Source organism: Peromyscus californicus, unplaced genomic scaffold (assembly GCF_007827085.1).
Source record: "Peromyscus californicus insignis strain IS unplaced genomic scaffold, ASM782708v3 Scaffold_8__1_contigs__length_139910024, whole genome shotgun sequence".
NCBI lineage: Eukaryota > Metazoa > Chordata > Mammalia > Rodentia > Cricetidae > Peromyscus > Peromyscus californicus.
This window is the reverse complement of record NW_026294606.1, coordinates 92979138-92999781: the sequence shown is the minus strand read 5'-3', so window position 1 is coordinate 92999781 and position 20644 is coordinate 92979138. Positions and strand designations below refer to the sequence as shown.

Here is a 20644-nt window from a genome sequence, read left to right as displayed (position 1 = left end):
CAGATGTTAAAATGGACCAGTTGACGGTCAGAAGTTCTCACTGTTGTCATAGCTTTCCAGATGTTAAAGTGTACCCTGCCTCTCGCTCCCGTTCTCAACCTCCGGTTACGTGAATTTGCAGCCAGCTTTACCATGACATTCTCTCATGATCAGTACCAGGTCCTTGGGTCTGAAATCAAACGCACTGTCAGCCTCTTGAGCTTGCTCTCCCACCAACCCTCTGCTCTGCAGGCCTTTCACGTTTCCAAGCACAGAGCCCTCTTGGCTTTGTTCCTCCCTGAGGCTCGACCAGATGGAGGAAGTGTTCCTTCCTCAAGTCCAGCTCTGAAGGCTGAGTCTCAGAGAAACTCTAGAAAGAAGCACATTTGTGGGACACAAGAGCCACCCAGGACACGGTGTCAAGGTCGGAGCATAGCAGGAAGTCAGAAGACGGGAGGCAAATGTGCATGGCAGGGCGCGGGGGCGGGGCCGTAAGAAGACAGAAATGCAGCTTCCCGAAGACCCATCTCCCTCTGTGTGAATTTGCTGAGCCGCCAGAACAAGAGCATGCCTGAAGACTGGGTGAAGGCTGACGGGCGGCTTAGACAGCAGGCGTGTTTTTCTCACCATTCTGGAGACCGGAAGTCCAAGATAAAGGGGTCCGCAGTGTTGGTTTCTCATTGGGTTTCTCTTGTTGGCTTTGAAGGCCCCTTTGTCATGTGCCCTTTGCATGTGTTCCTGTCTGAATGCCTGCCTTCCCAGTGCCTCCTCTTGTGTGGATGCCACAGGAGTTAGGGACCTATCTCATCCTAGTGGTCTCTGTAAATGCCCATGACACTGAGAGTCACGGGTTCAGTCCACGAGGTTTTTTGGAAAAGGGCTCAAAATTTCATCTGCAATGCATTAATGAGGAACAAAGGAATTCAGCAGAAGCCACAAAGAGGAATGCTTTGGACCATCATGGAGAATTTTGTGACATAATAAAAAATATTTTTGTGGAAAAAAATAGCTAGCTTAGGGCAAGGGAAATAGCCTTGTCTGTAAAGTTTATGCTATGCAAATTTAAGGATGTGTTTGGATCCTCAGAACCAGGGTGAGAAACCAGCTCTGTTCCCATAATCCTAACACTAGGGAGACTGAGACGGGCGGACACCTGAAGCCCATCTGCTGGCCAGACTAGATGAATGGGTATTGTGGATGATTGATTGATAAATGAAACACTGATTGGCCAGTAGCCAGGCAGGAAGTATAGGTGGGACTAGCAGAGAGGAGAAGTGAGAGAACAGGAAGGCAGAGAGGAGGAGATGCCAGCCTGCCGTCCAGGGAGCATCATGTAAAGGCAGCAGGTAAAGCCACGGAACACGTGGCGACATATAGATTAACAGAAATGGGCTGAGTATAAGAGTAAGAGCTAGACAATGGTAGGCCTGAGCTAATGGCTGAGCAGTTTAAATAATATAAACGTCTGAATGTTTAGTTTATAAATGGGCTACGGGACTGCCGGGGATTGGCGGGACCTGGAGAGAAAAACTCTAGCTACAAATGGGTGAGCTCCAGATTGAAGGAGACCTTGTCTCAAAAAAATAAGGTGAAGGAGAAATGGAGGAGACCCCAGTGTCGACCTCTGGCTTCTACATGCACACACACTTGTGTGTAGTGTGTACATATTTCCACTCATGTGTATAATTACCCATATAACACATACATACAGAACACACACACACACACACACACACACACACACACACACACACAGGGGGAGAGAGAGAGAGAGAGAGAGAGAGAGAGAGAGAGAGAGAGAGAGAGAGAGATAGAGAGAAAGGACAATTAGGTTTACACAAGAATCAGGGAAGCTAAAGAACCTATAAAAGGGGCTAAAGAGATGGCTCAATGGTTAAAGCACTTACTGCTTTTGTACAAGGCCTGAGTTTGATTCCCAGCTCCCACACAGTGAGTCACAACCCCCTGTAACTCCACCTCCAGGGGAATTTGACATCCTCTTCTTACCTCTGCAGGTTTCTGTGTGCACAGGGTGCACAGAAATTCACAGAGGCACAAACACATACACAAATAAATAGAAAAATATACATACATACACATAGGGTTTTTTTTTAAAGATAACCCATAATCTACACACCCACAGGAGTCACCATTTAGCACGTCACCAACTTGATGATGCAGCTCTAGGCAAAACTGATACAAAAGTGGGTTTGCTACTGGTTTCTTGCTTTGAAGCAGAGAGAATCAGAGAACTAGTTACCAGTGTCTGCTCTCCAAAAGGAATACTGGCTATCTGGACCTACCAGACTGTCTGGAGTCTGAAATCCCTGTTTACCTTTGTGGAACTCTCTGTAAGGCAGGAAGAGTTGAGCTGGAGTGTAAGAGTCTACTGAAATCATTTGTGGCTGCAAGGCTAATAGTCCTAAAGACACCAACGCAGCCGTGAGGAGGCCCCTGGTCTGATGAACAGCATGGGAATCACCCACAGACATTGTGGTGGTTTTGTTGCAGCAGCACCAGGAAGCTAGTACACCTGGGCTGACCTGGAGAGCAGATTGAATTCCTCTAGGCTGGTCACAGTTTCCTTACAGGAAAGGCACTTCTACATTTCCTACCAAAATGCTGGGCGACTTTCTTTTCCAATACCGACACAGGTTGTTAGTGATGGTTCACTATGTCTCAAGTTGTCTGAGCAGGTGACTTGGATGATATCATCTGGTAGTTTTATCTCTCAGCTAGATAGCTAACAAGACACTCTTTCTGCAGTGACAAATGTGTGTTTTACAGTCTTGATTTAGCTCTCTCTCTGTGGAAAAAGTCTTTATTATCTGTGTTTTATATTACATGCCATGACAATACCAGACATTTCCCTTTTCTCCAAATCTGAAGTTTAGTCCTCCCATTTTTATGTAAGTTAGGTACGCATGAAAATCTCTTTATTCCTTAAACCATATTGAAGCTCCCCATTCTTACTTTAAACTATATTTTTTTAGCGCGTGTGTGTGTGTATGTGTGTGTGTGTGTCTGTGGGCACATGTGTAATGGAGAACTTGTGATTAAAGGCCAACTTTGGGAGTCAGTTCTGTCCTTCTACCGTTAGGGTCCTAGGGATTGAACTAAGGTCCCCAGGCTTGGAGGCAAGTGATTTTATCTGCTGAACCACCTCAACAGCTCACTACTCAATCTTTACCCATTGCTGAATTAATTATTAGTTCTTTAATCACCCCATAAAGTCAGAGACAACTCCAGAAAACACATTTTATTAAACTCTTAGTGAGAAGACAGAGGAGAGGGTAAACCTCATACACAAACATGCTTTAATGCAAATCCCCTCCAGATACTTGGCTGCTTTTCCAAGCATCTTCAGCTGCTGCCCCTTCACCTCTGGCCAGCTTCTGTCTTCTCTGCCTTTCAAATCTTGAATCTTCCCTTCTCTGCTTCCCACGTTCTCCTTCCCGGACACTTCCAGTCTGATCCTTTCACATCCTCTAATTATTAGCTATTCAATGATCTGAGAACCTTGATAGGTTCTGCCTTTCTTAGGAGTCATGAGTGAGCAGAGGAGAAGAGGAAGGATTAACGGTTTGCGTTGTCGGCCATATTGATTTCCTGTCTGGAGCTCTTACAAACAGATTGAAGAAGCCGTCAGCTTCCCTAACTCCTATCTCTCCTTCCTTCACTTCGTCATCTCCTTCCCTAACTCCTTCCCTCTCCCTGGGTGTCCCATTCTGCCCTAGGACCTTGATCCATGGATGGCTCTCTTGCAAGTCATCAATCATTTCCTCACTGTCAAAAGCTGCAAGCTAGAAAGTTGGGGGTCTACTCCACTTGTGAGTTGAGTGACCCTCCTAGAATCCCCACAGCCAGCTCTAATTTTCTCCCTCTAGAATAAAGGGAGTGGGAGGGCTAAGCACATTCCCACCCTGGGAATGCTCCCCTGTAGTAGCATATCACACGTTTAGCTCTATAACTCTAGTCCCAGCAAGGCAGTTGGATAAATATTTAACAAAGTATTTAAAGAATTGGGAAAGACTGATCTCAAAGCTTTTCTTGGCCAGTTTTCTTCTTAGGAAATCAAAGTAAATATTTGTATGCAGCCTCACAGTGTCCTTGAATGAAAACAATTGGAAGCAACCTTTTCTGGAATGACTTGGGCTTCAGGGGTTTCCAGTCAGGCAGGATCTGAATCTTGATCTTTTGTTATCAGCTGGTGACTTGGAGTCCAGTATCAGCTGTCACATGGAGATGCTAGAGAACCTGGTCAGTCTCAAAGACACTAGGATGTGTGGGGAAGTTGATCCCCACCTCTGACTTTTTGACATTTGGAGCAGGAGGCTGTCCTGTACATTGTGGGGAGTTTAGAAACACCCATGTTCTTAACTCCCTAGAAGCTAGCAGCACCCACCTCCCCTTGGTGACCAATCCTCAGGCTCTGCCACTTGCCCATATGGTGGCCCCTTTGTTCAGGGGAAAAACTGCTTTTCTCCATATCGTCTTCTCTCTGTAGAGTGGGGAGGATTTTCAGACATCGAGGCCTCTGAGTCTGGTGTTCCTCCTAAGCCAGGAATTAGGAAGGTATCTTGGTTGAAACATCACCCAAAGCAAGCAAAGCAGTATTGGCGTGTGAATGTATATCCCTTCTTTCAGAATGAAGGAAAAATGTGCTCTATAGGGAGATAATTAGACCTGGCTTTGGGGATTCCAGGAGTGTCACTCAACTAAGAAGTGGAGTATAATGCTACAGAATCATGGACTTTAAAAACCACCACAGTTAGTTTTGTGTTATGTAATGTTATGTTTATGTTACGGGTTTTGTCACGATGACAATTTTGGGTCCCACTCTCATATTTCTGACTTAGTAGTTCTAGAGTGGGACCTGAGAATTTGCAGTTCTGAGTCCCCGGTGCTACTTCTGTCACTCATTCTTTTCGGAACAAGGTTCTAGACCTTGATTTTGGTGTGGTACCTAGCAGCTTGTCACAGTTTCAGAGACCTTCAAATGACAAGGAGACCATCAAATGCTATTTGAAGTTTCTACTGAGCTTCCTCAGGAGAATTAGCAAGCCTGTATTTCCTGAGCTCATGGGAAGGGTTTGTAGTTCAGCTTGGGAAAGAGGGCCAGAGGAATGGACTTTGCTATCAGAGTCAACTTCAACCCATCTTGGAAGCATCAGAATGTAGGTGAGAGAGACCTTTCGGTGTTCTGCTGAGATTAGGGATAAGTATCCCTAGCTGGGAGAGATAGCAGAGAGTAAGTAAACTAAGTGACCTTGGAACCTTTCCCTTGGAGCCTCTGGGAAGGGCTGCTGTGTTCTGCCCCCTGCTGTCTTGCCAGGGAATTTATTTGAAAAGTTTCATCTCTTCCTTAATTCCCACATAATCACACCTTAGCTTCAAGCTATAAAATGAGGCTCCTGGGGTTGGGGAGGTGAGTTGGTAGTTCAGAGTTCCTTTTGCTCTTGCAGAGGACACAAGTTAGGTTCCCAGTATCCACATCAGCTCACAACTGCCTGTAACCCTAGTGACCCTCTGGCCTCCACCGGCTCATGTACTCATGTTCACGGGCTTACACACAGACTGACATATGTAATTAAAAATAGTAAAAAGAAATCTTTGGCAAATAGGCTCTTTATGTAGGGATTGATCATTGTGACTGTGGCATGTCTGAGGCTTTATGTATTCTCAAAGGACATCAAAACTGGCCAGTAGGACCTTAGGATACTTTACTAACTTACCAAGGGCACCAGGCAAGTGTAGCTTCTAGACTATTCCTAGGGATGGGCAAGTTCACATTCTCAGTTTATTCACTTGCCAAGCATAGGACTTAGGACAGAAGACAAGGTCACTGAGTGGGTCACAGAGGCAGAAATGGTAGAGCTGAGGAACTGGTTCAGTTGCAAGCACAAGTATCCGAGTTTGGATCCCTGATACCCACACACAAGCAGAGATGATGGTGTACAGTGACCCCAGCACTGGGGTATTACTGGAACTTGTGGGCTAGCCAGCTTGGCCAGTCAGTGAGAGACACTGCCTCAAAAAACAATGTGAAAAGTTATAGAGGAAGCCGCCAGACACACATGTACGTGTGTGCAAAAGTACCTCCATGCTTATCACCCAAACACTCGTACACACACACATACAAATACACACACACAAATACACAACACACACACACACACACACACACACACACACACACACACACACACACACACACACACCGGGGGGGTGGTTGTTTGGGGGAAATATGCTTATGGCATGTAACTAAATAAGTCTGTTATCATGGCCTTAGGAGAAGTGGAAGAAGTCTATGGTTCTGTATGTGGTTGGCTAAAATAGGTCATACTGTTAATAGGATGTGTTAGTCAGCCTAGCTGTCATCATGAAATACCACAGGCCAAGTGACTTAAATAACAGAAATATAGTTACAGCTCCGGAGGCTGGAAGTCCCACATCCAAGTATCAGTGTGGCCAGTGAGAGTTCTTTTCCTAGCTTGAAGATGGTTAATATCTGTATATATCATCATTTGGGAGAGGGAGCGAGGGAGAGAGAGAGAGAGAGAGAGAGAGAGAGAGAGAGAGAGAGAGAGAGAGAGAGAGAGAGAGATGCTGGACACCTTCTTTGACCCGTCCAGCAGGTCAGGTTATTCGAGGGTCTCGAGGAGGGAACCACATGAAAGCCAATGGGGGTGAGAGAAGAAGGAGACCAGGCACATAAGGAAAGACAGAGTCAGTCTGAGTCGTGTCAAGGTCTCATTTATTGGCAGTATGTTGCAGCTTATAAGCAGGATTTCAGGCAGGGACGGGGAGCAGGGAAAGGAGAGTGGAAAATTTTTGAGAAGAAGTCAGGGTGGTCAGGGTGGGTGTTTCTTTGGTCCCAGGCTTTTGCAGCTGGCTGATTACAGTTTATGCCAAGTGGTTTATCTAAACGTACATTTTGCAGTTAGGCCAAGGACACCCTGTTTTTGCAAGACTCCATGAAGCAGAAAAACTCAAGACATAACAGTCCTGGGTCAAACAGTCCTGAGTCAGTCTCCAACACTTCTTCAGCAATGAACTCATTCCTGAGATGATGTTGATCCATTTATTAAACTAGGAAGTTCTCAATCGAATCAAGTTGACTATCAAGACTAATCATTTTGGGATCCTGTGTATATGTCGCCTTACATCATCAGGCCTGATCACCACTCACAACTCCACCTCCCAACACTGTTCCATTGAGGATCAAATTTCCAACATAGGCCTCATTCAAATCCATCACCTAGTCCATCCATAAGGCAGAACATCCATTTGAAAGGTCCTCTTCAGGAATACATGTCAAAAACCCTAATGCAGCTCCTCAAGATTCAATATTCAAAGGAGTCAGTTGGGGGGGGGGGGTTTAAAGGGCTGTTCTGCAGATTCTGATTCATTAGGTTCAGGGGATTCCTATCAGGCCTAGAGACAAACAAGCATTGCCAGGGTTCTGAAGCACACTTACGTCCAAGAAACACTGCACTACAGAGCCTTGTGGGCTCTGAAGCTATTATGTGAAAAAGTTGGGTAGTACCAGAAATGGGAAGCCTTTGCAGGGTGCTAGTGCAGTGTTGGCACTATGCTGGTCATTTAAATTCTTATCACCCCTTTAGGTGCATGTACTGTCAGTAGTTTTCTTGTGTGTGTGTGTGTGTGTGTGTGTGTGTGTGTGTGTGTGTGTGTGTGTGTGTGTGTGTGTGTGTGTGTATGAGAGAGGGGCAGAGAGAGAGGGGAGGGAGAGGTGTGTTCATGTATACAAGTGTATGTGAGGCCAGAGGACAACCTTGACAACCTTAGGTATTATTCCTCAGGCATTGTCTACTTTTTTTTTAAATTTTTTTTAAGACCAAGTCTCTCATTGGTCTGGAACCCTCTAAGTAAGCTGAGTTGACTGGCCAGCAAGTCAAGTCCCAGGGTGTCATCCTATCTCTGACTCCCCAGCACTGGGAGTACAAGCTTGTACCATTTTAACCCCCCCTCTGTCTGTCTGTCTCTCTCCACATTGGTGCTGGAGATGGAACTCAGGCCCTCCCTCATGCTTTCAAGGCAAACACTTTACTAACTGACCCGTCTGCCCAGCTTCACTATTCTTGGTTTATGGGTTCAAAGACAGAGGCATCTAAACATACATTACTTTCTTAAGAACAGACGGGCTAATTGACAGCAGCAGGCTTGACCACATCACTTGAAGTGAAGGACCCCGGGGTTTAACTGAGTACATCTCTGTGCGTCAATCACCTGCCCTCAAACAGGCTCTGAGGCAATTGGCTCCCTTTCTCAACACATGTGAGCAGCTGATCTTTTAAGTGATTTTTGTCTTCTTTTACATGATTATTGCATCTGTCATCTAACTGTGTCCTTTGGTTGGTGCAAAAGTCCAAAGAACAGAATGTGGCTTAAGAGTCACACTCTTGTCAGGTGGTGGGTGCATGTCTTTAATCCCAGCACTCGGGAGGCAGAGGCAGGTGGATCTCTGTGAGTTTGAGGCCAGCCTAGTCCACAGAGCAAGTTCTAGGACAGCCAGGACTTCCCAGAGAAATTCTGTCTTGAAAAATCTCCCTTCCCCACAGAAAAGAGTCATGCTCTTAGCTGTGTGGCAACTGCAGATCATGGGGTTAAACTGCATGTTCTTCTTTTTATGATTTCTGTGGATGCTGGAGGTTGGTCAACCAGTAGGCATGTTAGCAGATAGAGGCTAAGATATGGATTCTGGAACTAATACTTCCTGTGCTCAAATCCCAGCTCTAGCTCTACTAAGATTGCTTAAAAATATTCTAGTCCCAATGTGCCCTAGTCCTTACTTACAATCCGCACTCCCTCCTTCTGTAGGTGAAGACAGTTATATGGAGGTTCAGGAAGAGGATGATGAAAGTCCATCCACCAGCAAAGGTCTATCCTAGCACAGCAGACCATGAGCTAGTGACTTAAGCCTCCTTTAAAAATGAGTGGTCTTGTGTTAAACTTAGGTACAGGGGTATATTGTGGTCTCAAGTGCTCTTATTAAAAGCTTTAAGTATGGAGAGAGGTAGGATTCTCACAGGGGTTCAGAGCTAAGAAGCTGTCCTCGCACAGTGGTGCATGTCTGTCCAGAAGGAGAAAAGAGACTTTGGCCAGGAAAAGGAGTCAGTTGAAAAATATTGACAAACATTTGGAAAATCCATGTTTGGTTGGTGGGTATTGCAGAAGGATAGAAATCATCAGAACCAGGATACACACATGGTGAAAGGTTTCTGTACCCTGATATTGTGTTTTTCTGCTGATGCAATAAATCAGATCAGGCCAAAATAAGAGTCAAGGTTTAATGAGCAAAGCATCCCTGGGTAACTCTCGGGGGAAGAAAACTGGAGAGGAATTACCTGGCAGGTCTAAGGGCTGGGTTTTAAATACTCTGTAGGCCTGGTCTTGAGTATCTCTTGGGGAGGAGCTGACTCTTGGGGGGCTTTCTGATGGGTGGGGTCTGGAATGGGAGGAGTGGGCTGGAGATTCCCAATACACAGAAAGGTAAACCAGGAGACACAGGTGATCAACCAGGGGACCCAGGAAGATAAGCCAGGAGTTCCTCCTGGAAAGTTGTGGGCATGTCCTGGGAGCTTTGGGAAGAAGAAAATAGGCATGAAGCCTTCCCTGGATTTTGCTGAAGCATCCACAGGCTATTGTAGTGCTGTGGTTTCTCTTTCTAAGTCTGAAGAGTTGAGATGCTATGGATGCACACTAGACAGCTTGCATTTAAAGTGTGCAATCGGGTAGCTTTAGACATGCTCACATTCCCATGGCACTGGCACTACAACCAACCTGCTCAGAAGATTCCCCTTGGAATCCCTTTCCCTTGCTCCTCCTCATCCTGAACTAGTCTGCCTGAGCAGCCATCACATAGTATCCCAGGGTGGCTCAAGCAGCAGACATTTCTGTCTTTCAGTTCTGGAGGCTGAAGTCTGAAGTCAGGATGCTGGTAGGGTCAGGGGCTGGTGAGGGCTGTCTTCCAGGTTGCAGACACTACCTTCTTAATGTGTTCTTGTATTCTGGATGGACACACACACACACACACACACACACACACACACACACACACACACGAGAGAGAGAGAGAGAGAGAGAGAGAGAGAGAGAGAGAGAGAGAGAGAGAGAGAGAAACAGAGACAGACAGGCAGAGAGACAGAGAAACAGAAACAGAACGTAAGTGAAACTACTGATGTCTCTTTTTAAAGGGACACTGATCACACCATGAGGGCTCCATCCTTATGACTTAATCATGTTCCAAAGTCCCTGTCTCCAAATAAAGTCTGTTTTGGGATGATCCTTCTGTACGCTGTGAATATGTATTGCTGTCATTGCTTAATAATAAAACTGTTTGACCAATGCAAGGCAGGATAACGTTAGGTGGAACAATCAAACTGAGGGCTCAGATGAAAAGGGGTGGAGTCAGGAGAGATGTAGGTGGGCCGCCCAAGAAGCAAGATGCCAGAGGACTGGTAAAGCCATGGCCACATGGCAATACATAGATGAATAGAAATGGGTTAACTTAAATGTTAGAGCTAGTTAGTAATAAGCCTGAGCTATTAGCCAATCATTCATAATTGATATAGCCTCTGTGTGGTAATTTGGGAAGTGGCTGCTGTGTATTTGGGAACAGGTAGCCAGGGCAGAAAAGCTCTGGCACCGTTTGCATATGGTGCCCAATGTGGGGTTCATACATCCACATAAAACCTGAGAAAGCTTAAAAAAAGGTTCTAGACACAAAAATGGAGCCAAGAGCAGCTTCATAGTTCATATCTCTCATGTGGGCGCAGTACAGAATAATCCTATTAGGGTCTAGAGCTTCAGTTGAAGACTTTATTTTTATTTTTAATTATGAGCATGAGTGTGTCAATGTGTATGTATATGAGCATGTGAGTGCCATGCCCACAGAGGTCAGAAGAGGGCATCAGAGTCCCTGGAGCTGTAATTACAGGTGATTGTGAACTATCTGACATATGTGCTGGGAACCAAACTCAGATTCTCTAAGAACACTATGTGTTCTTAACTGCTGAGCTATCTCTCCAGGACTCTTCCATCTTGCATATGACCCTTGATATGTGTCTCTCATTATATAGATTGGTTTGCATTTTTTTTTTAGAATTTTACATAAATGCAGTCATAAGAAAGAGCACACACTCAATTTTGTTTGGCTCTTTCACCCGCTGTAATTACTTTGAGACCCTCCTGTAGCTGTACATATTAAGTTCATAGATTTAGTGGCTGAGTTGTATTCTTCTGTATGGATGCATCACTTTAGCCATTCATCAAGTGGATCTTCTTTGGCCAGGGGAATCCTTCATAATACTAGAGGCCATGTTCCAGGTCCTGCTTTCTCAGGTATTCCTTAGTGCTATGAGACATGGATGTTTCCATCCTTTCTCAATGCCATTTTTCCCATCTAGAATGTACCTAGGTCAGTTTCCTGGAACAAACCAAGTGGCTTAAGACTACAGAAGTTTGTTCTTTCATGGTTCTGGAGGCCACAAGTCACAGACTTAGGAGGACTGCATCTTCCAAAGTCTCTTCTCAAACAGAGTTTAACCTCACCTCTCCCATTTTCTGGTGGCTGTAGATGTCCCGGGCTTCTCCCAGCAGACCACAGCAGACCCCTGCGCTGTGTCTTCCCACGGCTTCCCCTTCTGTGCCTCTGTGTCCAGTCCTTTGCTTTCTTATAAAAATACCCATGAGTGGACTTAGGGCCCATTTCACTTTGTTTATTCATTATTTTTGTTGTTATTATTTGTGTGTGTACATGTATGTGTGGTATGTGTGCATGTGCATGGTCACATGAATGTGTGTATCTGTGCATGTGCATGAGGAGTTTGATGTTAGGGTTCTCCTTTGAGTATTCTACCTTATTTTTATTTATTTATTTATTTATTTTGAGACAGGGTCTTTTATTGAGCCTGGAGCTCAGCAGCTACCCTAGGCTGGCTAGACAATGAGTTCTAGGGATCTGGCTGTCCCTGCTTCTCCAGTGCTGAAGGATAGACTCACACCACTTGGATTTTACATGTGTGCTGGGATCTGAATTCAGGTTCCCATGCTTGTGTGACAAGCACTTTGTCAACTGAGCCACCTCTCTAGCTCCTTCAGTCTCATGCTAGTCTTGAACATGCTTACCTGGTGGTCATTTCCTCTTAATCATACCTTCAGAGCCCATTATTCCAGTCACGTAACTCACACTTTCTTGTCTCCTTTGAGTGTCCTTTCTAAAGTTCCCTCCTTGCCTGCGACCTGGCCCAGCTCAAGGCTCCATGTACTAAGCTAACTGTGATGTAGGCAGGGCAATGAACATGTGTTCCACCACAGACTAAGATATTTCTCGTGCTCATTACAGAAATGCTCAGGCATATGTTGCTCCTTGCTGCAACTAGCATTGAGTCTAATTTGTTGGATATTGCCAAGGTGGGCTGAAGTGTGAGCCCCATCCAAGCCCCCAAAGTGATACCATAGGTGGCCGCTAAAGCTGAAGGGCATGAGCTGGTGAGTAGATGCTGGTCGATCCTAAATCAATCAGATTCCTTTTAGAAATGAATACACCTGAGCAACGGGAGTGACCTAGAATGTGAACTCACCAGGATTCAGCAGGACCTGGCATACCTTTGCCTGGCTTGATCACTGCTGACATCAGTCCCTGGTGTACAGTCAGGTGCTTTATTGGATGAATGAATGACAATGTCAAACCTAATTTTTTTCTCCCCTTATTCCCACAGCTAAGGTCCCAGTACAAATGATGGCAGCCTACTGCTCCACGAAGGCAGCTTTGACCATGTTTTCATCAATCATCAGACAAGAGGTCTCCAGATGGGGAGTCAAAGTTGTTACCATCCAACCTGGAGGTTTCAAAACAAGTAGGTACCTGAGCCCAAGAGCTCTGTAGTGGTCCCCTGGAAAGGGACCCTGACATTCCTCTTGGTCAGTTATGACATGCATTGAACCCTCCAGGGTTGTCAGAGATGAGCACAGCCAGGGATTAGTCATGACAACTTATTTTATTCAGTAAGAGCTAAGTCCTAAGCTGACTGTGTAGATGTCATTTGGGTGTTTCAAGTATTTTATTTTTAATTTATTTTTATTTATGTGTGTGAATGTGTGTCTGCTTGTGTGTGCATGCACATGTGTGCAGGTGCCTGGGGAGGCCAGAAGAGGATGTTGGGTCCCCTGGAGCTGAAGTTACAGGCAGTTGTGAACCACCCTATGTGAAAGCTGAAAACTGAACTCTGACCCTGGGCAGTAGCAGCAAGCACTCTTAACTGCTGAGCCATCTCTCCAACCCTGCCTTGGATGGTTAAATGGAGCTAAGGGAGCAGAGAGAGCAAGGCTCAGCCGAGCCAGACAAATACAAAAGGACAAAGGCTTGCTCAGTGTAAAGGGGATGATGTTAGGTCTCCATCCCTCCACAGAAGCTGGGAGATAGGACTCATCCTTCTAGAGGATTCCTCAAAGGGGCAAGCTCCCAGGGCCTTGAGTTGCAGGGGACACACATACACACACAATTGAACAACCTTTTGAGTAAATGCTCCAACTAAGAGAAGCCAAGAGCCACCATCAGGGGTCTGTTTGATAGGACAATAGTGAGTTCTCCTGGCAGCAGTGAGCCTTGTCACAAAGGTATTTGGGAGGGCTCGTGTCTTTCTAAAATAGGGCCTGGTACTGCTAATGTTGGGCTGGAGTATGGTCAGCCTCTTAGTGCAGGAGTTTGGAGAGAGTTACTACATGCTCAGTGGGAAGGTGAGCTCATCTAACCTTTGAGAGGCAAATGCCTTCTGTGGGTGATTCCTTTCTGGGCTTCCTTCCTGGAAGTGGATGAAAGGGTTCAGAAGCTGTAAGCAAGCAGAGGCCGTGCTGGGTACAAAACTAGCTCCCCTGATGCCCACTCAGAACATCAACTTCCCCATGTCCCCCTCCTCCATGCCCTATTTATTTGCTCTGTGAGAGCACGGCTCAGAAATGACCCCAATGGACTCTTCCTGATTTTCCTGAGCCACCTAAACCCCACTTCCAACATGGTGTCCATCAGCTTCTTGCTGGGTTTTATTCATTTAGACTTAGAGATTGCTCACAAACAAACTGAACGGATGTGCTGGGTAACACCAGAACCCTTCCCTCCCTACAAGAGGGCTTTCTTCTTTATGTTTTGAAAGCAGCATTTCTCTCCTCTCCTTTAGAGAACAGGACCACTTCCTTCCATCCTGGGAGATGTTGTCTTTGCCCATCCTCTCCTTGAATTTCTGAACTCTGGGAGGAGACAGACGGTTCATCCCTTTTTTTTTCCTGGACCATAAAACGTTTAATTGGTCATGTTAGTGAGGGTGTGAGAAGGAAGTCTAATAAAGCTCACAAACTGGAAGGTATTGCTAACCACTGAAGAATAAACCCTAAAGGTGTCAGTGTCAGGCCAAATGCACGAGATAAAATCTAAAGAAAAACTGAACCTTTGACCAGAAGCACTTGACAGATGGGATCCTCACCGGGCTGTGGAGGAGGCTCAGGAACCATTAAAGAACATAAAAAGGAACATTAGCCGTATATGCTGAGAAGGGGGATCAGGGTAATAGAGATGGGAGAGAAGATGACGTCTGTGGATGGGTTTCTACTCCAAACTCCCCAGCAGGGAGGAGAATTGGGGGAAGTTGATTGAGAAGAAGGAGAAAATCTGGACTGGAAGGGAAAGAAGGGGATTCTAGAGGGCAAAGCCAGCTGGGAGCTGGTGGACCAAGAAGATGCTGCACCGCACTTTTATTTTGTACATTTCTTTATTTTTATTTTTTTGTGCATGTATGTATGTGTGGGTGCCCACACGTTATGGCATGTGCATGGAGATCAGAGGACAACTTTTGGGAACTGGTTTTCTCCTCCCACCATGTGATTCCTGGAGATCAAACTCAGGTTGTCAGACTTGGTGCCCAGTGTCATTTCCTACTGAGCCAACTCGCTGTTCCTAAACTGGACTTTGACACCTGGCAGTAGGATCAAGGATTAGGTTAGGCTCATGAGCCAAAGGAAAATTCCAGCATATCCACATAAGGCTCCCTTTGGAAAAGGGAGCAAGCTGGTGTTAAGTTACACTTTAAGGGACTCAGGGAGGTCTTGCTGCTGACATTTCTGGGGATGTGCTCTTAGCAGGCACATCACCACCTGCTCCCACACATGCTTGGGGTAGTTGATCTTACTGTTTCCATGAAGAACTATATCATAGACATAGGGAAAGGTATGACACTCACCGTTTAACAACTTAACACAAGCACTCACGTACTAAGATCAACAATGAAACCAGCACCCAGAAGCCCCTTTACAAGCCTTTCCATCCAATCCTCTCCCTATTCCAAAAGGTACCCACCTCCTCATCTTACAATGGGTGGTGGTGAAGGATTGTTACACAGAGAAACACTGTCTCAAAAAACCAAAACCAAAAAAACAAAACAAAAAAAGCTTTAAAATGTAATGGTTCTATTGGGAACTTCTAGTTCTTTATTATCTACAGGGCAGACTTTGTGGTGGTATTGTGTTCCCTGAAATATTGTGCACCCTAATAAACTTATCTGGGGTCAGAAACAGAACAGCCACTAGATACAAAGGCTAGAAAATGGTGGCACTCACGCCTTTAATCCTAGCACTCCAGAGGTAGAAATCCCTCTGGATCTCTGTGAGTTCAAGGTCACATTGGAAACGGTCAGGCATGGTGGTAACACACGCCTTTAATCCCAGAAAGCGAGCCTTTAATCCCAGGGAGTGGTAGTAGAAAGCAGAAAGGTATGTAAGGCGTGAGGACCAGAAACTAGAAGCATTTGGCTGGTTAAGCTTTCGGGCTTCTAGCAGCACAGTTCAGCTGAGACCCATTCTGGATGAGGACACAGAGGCTTCCGGTCTGAGGAAACAAGACCAGCTGAGAAGTTGACCAGGTGAGGTTAGCTGTGGCTTGTTCTGGTTCTCTGATCTTCCAGTTCACCCCAATACCTGGCTCAGATTTGATTTTATTAATAAGAACTTTTAAGATTTTAAGATTAATTGACGTTCTCCAGGTGAGGATGCCCCAAGGCAAGGTGGGTAATATGTCCTAGTGCAGGCTCCTGGTACAACAGTGATGATGAGGAGTTTGAGGACAGATCTCCAGTGCCTCTGTCTGGTCTTGTCTTTCGTACCAGGCTGTCAGCTGGCAGACAGAGGGCAGGCTAGAGAACAACGCCCTGTGCTTTCATCTAACTGAAGGTGGAGGCAAGGAAGGACCTTACAAAAAAATCAGTGTCGAGCTTCGAAAAAACGGACGAGGACACAGATCTTGTTTTTCCCAATTGTCCTACAATAAAAATAGCCAAGGTGTTTCATGCCTAGCACACATCAAACATGCTAGCTTCCTGCACTGTTTCGCTCAGTTCTCATCTACGAAGGAGGCAACAGAATATTTCCATATTTTTTTTTTTTTTTTGGTAATGAGAAAAATCAATGTTCAAGTTAAGGACTTTCCCAGCCACCGAGCAGATACGAAACAAAGGTGGGATTTTGATTCAGGTTAGATTGACAGGTTATGTGTTACTCCAAAGTGCCAGGGGATGGGTGGGTTATGTGCGCCTAAAGTAATAGATGGTGGTTGACAACAGGCTGGTGGCTTTGTCACTGGCGGGGGTGGGGGGAGCAGCTAGAGGCTCCAATCAGTGTATTCTTAAATGTGGTCAGTTCATGAATAGCGGGAGAGATGAATCGGTGAGGAAGGCCACTTGACGCCTGATGAACTGAGTTCAAGCCCCAGGACTCACATGGTGGGAAAAAGAGATCTGATTCTGAAAGTTGCCCTCTGGCTTTCGCGTAAACACTTTGGGTCATCTCATCCTACTACGCAGCATTCAGATAGGCAGATATACATACACATATGTATATAAATGAATATAACTTTTACAAGTCACTGAAGTGGAGAGAGAGAGAGAGAAATTCTCTAGCTTTTGAGATCAGGGGTTAGAGGGAGGTGCCAGGAGGGACATTACACGCAAGCCAGAGTGTCTTGCAAGGCTAAACCTCTCAATTAATTGTTGGGTAATTATTTCTCTACCTGTAGTGCTGTGCCTTCATGAAGAGAAATGGGCCACTGGATGTTTGCTTATAGTCCCCCAGCATCACTGGACTTTGGGGTACAGCACTTCGTATAGGCACTCATACAGGAGCAAATGAAGGTGCATGTCACAGCCAGCCAACCAACCCTGGCATCCATGCAGGACAGAGAATGGGGGCCATGGTGTTTTTGAGGGATAATCTGGTGGTAGCTATTAAAAGTTTAAAAATGCTCATTTTTTTAAACTAGCTATCTGCATTTTGGGGGGACCCAAAGCCCACGTACAGCAGGGTATGTGCTACGAGTCTGTGGACTGCAGCATTGCAGTGGCGAACCCCAGCAAAGGCTGCCTGGCAAGACTGTGACTGGAAAGTGGCTGGCTGGCAGCTGCTCAGCACAAAGCCTACTGCTGTGCTTCAAACCACAGCTCAGATCCATAGCTTTTGAACAGGAAAGATCTGAATACCACCTTTTTTTTTTTGTTCCTTCCTGATAAAAGAAAATGCAGGCTTCTGTGTGCACAGGTATATGAACAAGGAGGAATTGTTAGTTTCATCAAAGGAGATTGATTTTAAAGATGCTCACATCTCCTTGGTACTCACTTATGAAATAAGCAGACGTTGTTATGTTTTAAAGTAAATGTATATTTTTTAATTTCATATAATAAGCAGACCTTGTTAAAATACATTTCTATTTAATCATTTCACTTATATAATAAAATTCAAACATACATTGAAATTATATTAAGACATATTTAATGTTTAAAATTACACACAGAAGGTATTTTAAGCTGCACACTAAATTTTCAATACAGAAATAGGTACTTTTTGTATACTTAATAAGTTATATGTGCATGCTGTGTGTAGGATGTATTGACATATTTAGGCACACAGAACAGATCATATATTCGTTGTTACATTCTAGACATTGTGTTCTACACACATAATTGCCATCAAAATACATGTGCTGAAATATTTGAGACAGTCATAGCTGTAAGAGTTGCAAACAGGAAAAGAACACCAAGTTCCATTGAGATCTCTATCAGGTCCACAAGTTTTTCAATAGTTATTCTATGGAGATTTATGCAACAAAGAGAGTGGGCATATAACACGTGCATGCATATCATACACACACACACACACACACACACACACACACACACACACACACACACACAATGCTGAGTAAAAAGGCTGGCACCAAAGAGTAAGTGTTCAAAACAGGTAGAATGAGCCTATCCTGTTAGCAAGGACAGTGGTAGCTTGAGAAGGGGCTAAGAGGGGATTTGGGGAGAGTGCTGCTCTATTTTTGGTCTAGTTGCTCAATACTTGGGCTATTCAGTTTGTGAAAATTCTAACCATCCATCTTTATCCATTTTTAAGTTTAAAGGACTTATTTTATATATACGTGTGTGTGCCTGAGTGTTTGTATGCACTCCCCATGTACGTAGGTGCCTGTGGAGGTCAGAAGAGGGTGCCAGATGCCCTAAATATAGAGTTCTAGGCAGCTGTGAGTCACCTGGTGTGGGTGCTGGGAACCAAACCAGGGTCATCTACAAAAGCAGCAAGTACTCTTAACCGTTGAGTCATTTCTCCAGCCTCATGTGTAGGTTTAAAAATGACAATCAGCAATGTTATGAAGTACACATTGTATAAGGAGTGTACAGAGCTATTTGGTTTCAAATGGTCCATTGTGTGCTCTTCTCTGGAAAACACTCTCTGTCCCACCCTCAGCATTCCTTAGTTAGCTGGAGTTCTTTGTGTAGGGCTGAGGACCAGGGGGCTTTCCCCATCCACTCTGCCATGTCTAAATGGTCAGCCCTGAAAGCATACATATGAGTAGCATTATACAGACTCAGAAGATTATATGTAGGAATACACACACACACACACACACACACACACACACACACACACACACACACACATATGCCTTTAATAGTGATTAATGTAAAAAGAGGCTATGAATTTGAAACAGAGAAAGCACGGGCATATGGGAAGACTTAGAGGGAGGCAAGGGAAAAGAGAAAGGATGTGATTATAATCTCAAAAAAAAAAAAAGAAAGAAAATTGACTTTTAAAAGAGCATTGACAAGCACCCATCTTTCCCAGCAGAGGCTAGTCCATAATCCCTTGCCTCCTCAGTTCATCCTGGCCTTCCCAGGATCTCACTATTCCTTACTTCTTGTGTTCCAGACATCACAGGCCCACCTGACACTTGGGATAAGATGGAGAAGGAAATCCTGGACCACCTTCCCCAGGAGACACAGGATGACTATGGCCAGGACTATGTCCATACACAGAAGAACTTGCTCCAAATCATGAAAGACAGGTCCTGCTCAGACATCACCCCTGTGCTGCGGGACATCCAGCATGCCATTTCTGCCAGGAACCCCTCTTCCTTTTATGCCCCAGGGAGACTGACTTACCTGTGGATCTGCTTCTCCTCCTATTCCCCGACCAGCTTATTGGACTATATTTCGCAAAAATGTTTTGTTCCAAAACAGATACCAAGAGCTCTAAAAACATCGAGTTAGAAGATCAAGGCCCCAGTGGGGTAGGAAATGTCATGTTCTTAGAATGAAAGGGAACCCTCTTATTAAACTCATTTTCTACCTCAAATTCTCATTTTGAAATGTGTTGGTTCCTTTTGACATAGTGGCAAGAGGGCTGGAGAGTAGCAGGGGGCACCATAGAGAGTGCTACTGAGACCTCATACCACCCAGAGGCTGGACATTCAGTTCTAGACCACCTCAGGGCCATGACTATACCCATAAACCAAGACCAGCACATATAAGAAGTGTGTTTACACCATACTGAACTCTATTAAGTGTACACTAGTGTTATGTCTCAACAAATCAATGGGATCTACCCAAATAGATCATAACTTCTTCCTCAAAGATGCTAACAACTACCCGAGTCTTCAGCAAATATAGCCTTTCTGGTACTGGCTAGTTTTGCCATAACGCTGATGGCTGCTTGTCAGGGTGGTGGCTACTTAAGGTTGGGGTTGCTGTGGCAGTTTTTTTATTTATTTATTTTTACTTTGAGATGGGTCTCATGTATCCCACACTGACTTCAAAAGTCACTATGTAGCCAAGAAGCCAAGGATGGCCTCAAACTTCTGATCTTCCTGCCTCTACCTTCTTCATGCAGTCACCATGCCCTGCTTGAAAGTGTGTGTGTGTGTGTGTGTGTGTGTGTGTGTGTGTGTGTGTGTGTGAGAGAGAGAGAGAGAGACAGAGACAGAGACAGAAAGAGAGAGAGACAGAGAGAGAGACACACACAGAGAGACACAGAGACAGAGACAGAGACAGAGACAGAGAGAGAGAGAAGACACAGAGACAGTGTGTGCATGTGTGTGTACAGGTGCATAGGGACCAGAAGAAGATACCCAGTGTCTTGCTGTATCACTCTCTGCCTTATTCCCTTGAGGCAAGGTCTCTCACTGAACCTGGAGCTTGGGGTCACAGCCAGTTTTTTATGTGGATGTTAGGACCTGAACTCGTGTCCTCATACTGTGCACTTGTCACTGAGGTATCTCTTCAGCTCCTGCCATCGAAAGGAACAGAGGAGTTTGTGCCGCGGC

The 20644-nt window shown here is 45.1% G+C and overlaps 1 protein-coding gene across 1 annotated transcript in view; it reads left to right on the top strand.

The window, feature by feature from the left end:
- Window positions 1-19592, top strand: part of Hsd17b2 (hydroxysteroid 17-beta dehydrogenase 2) — a 68613-nt gene extending 49021 nt beyond the window's left edge. The window contains exons 4-5 of the mRNA XM_052729790.1: window positions 12726-12863; window positions 19252-19592. Coding sequence (XP_052585750.1) covers window positions 12726-12863; window positions 19252-19592 — 479 coding nt within the window. The remainder of the gene's footprint in view (window positions 1-12725; window positions 12864-19251) is intronic.
- The last annotated feature ends 1052 nt before the right edge of the window (window positions 19593-20644 follow it).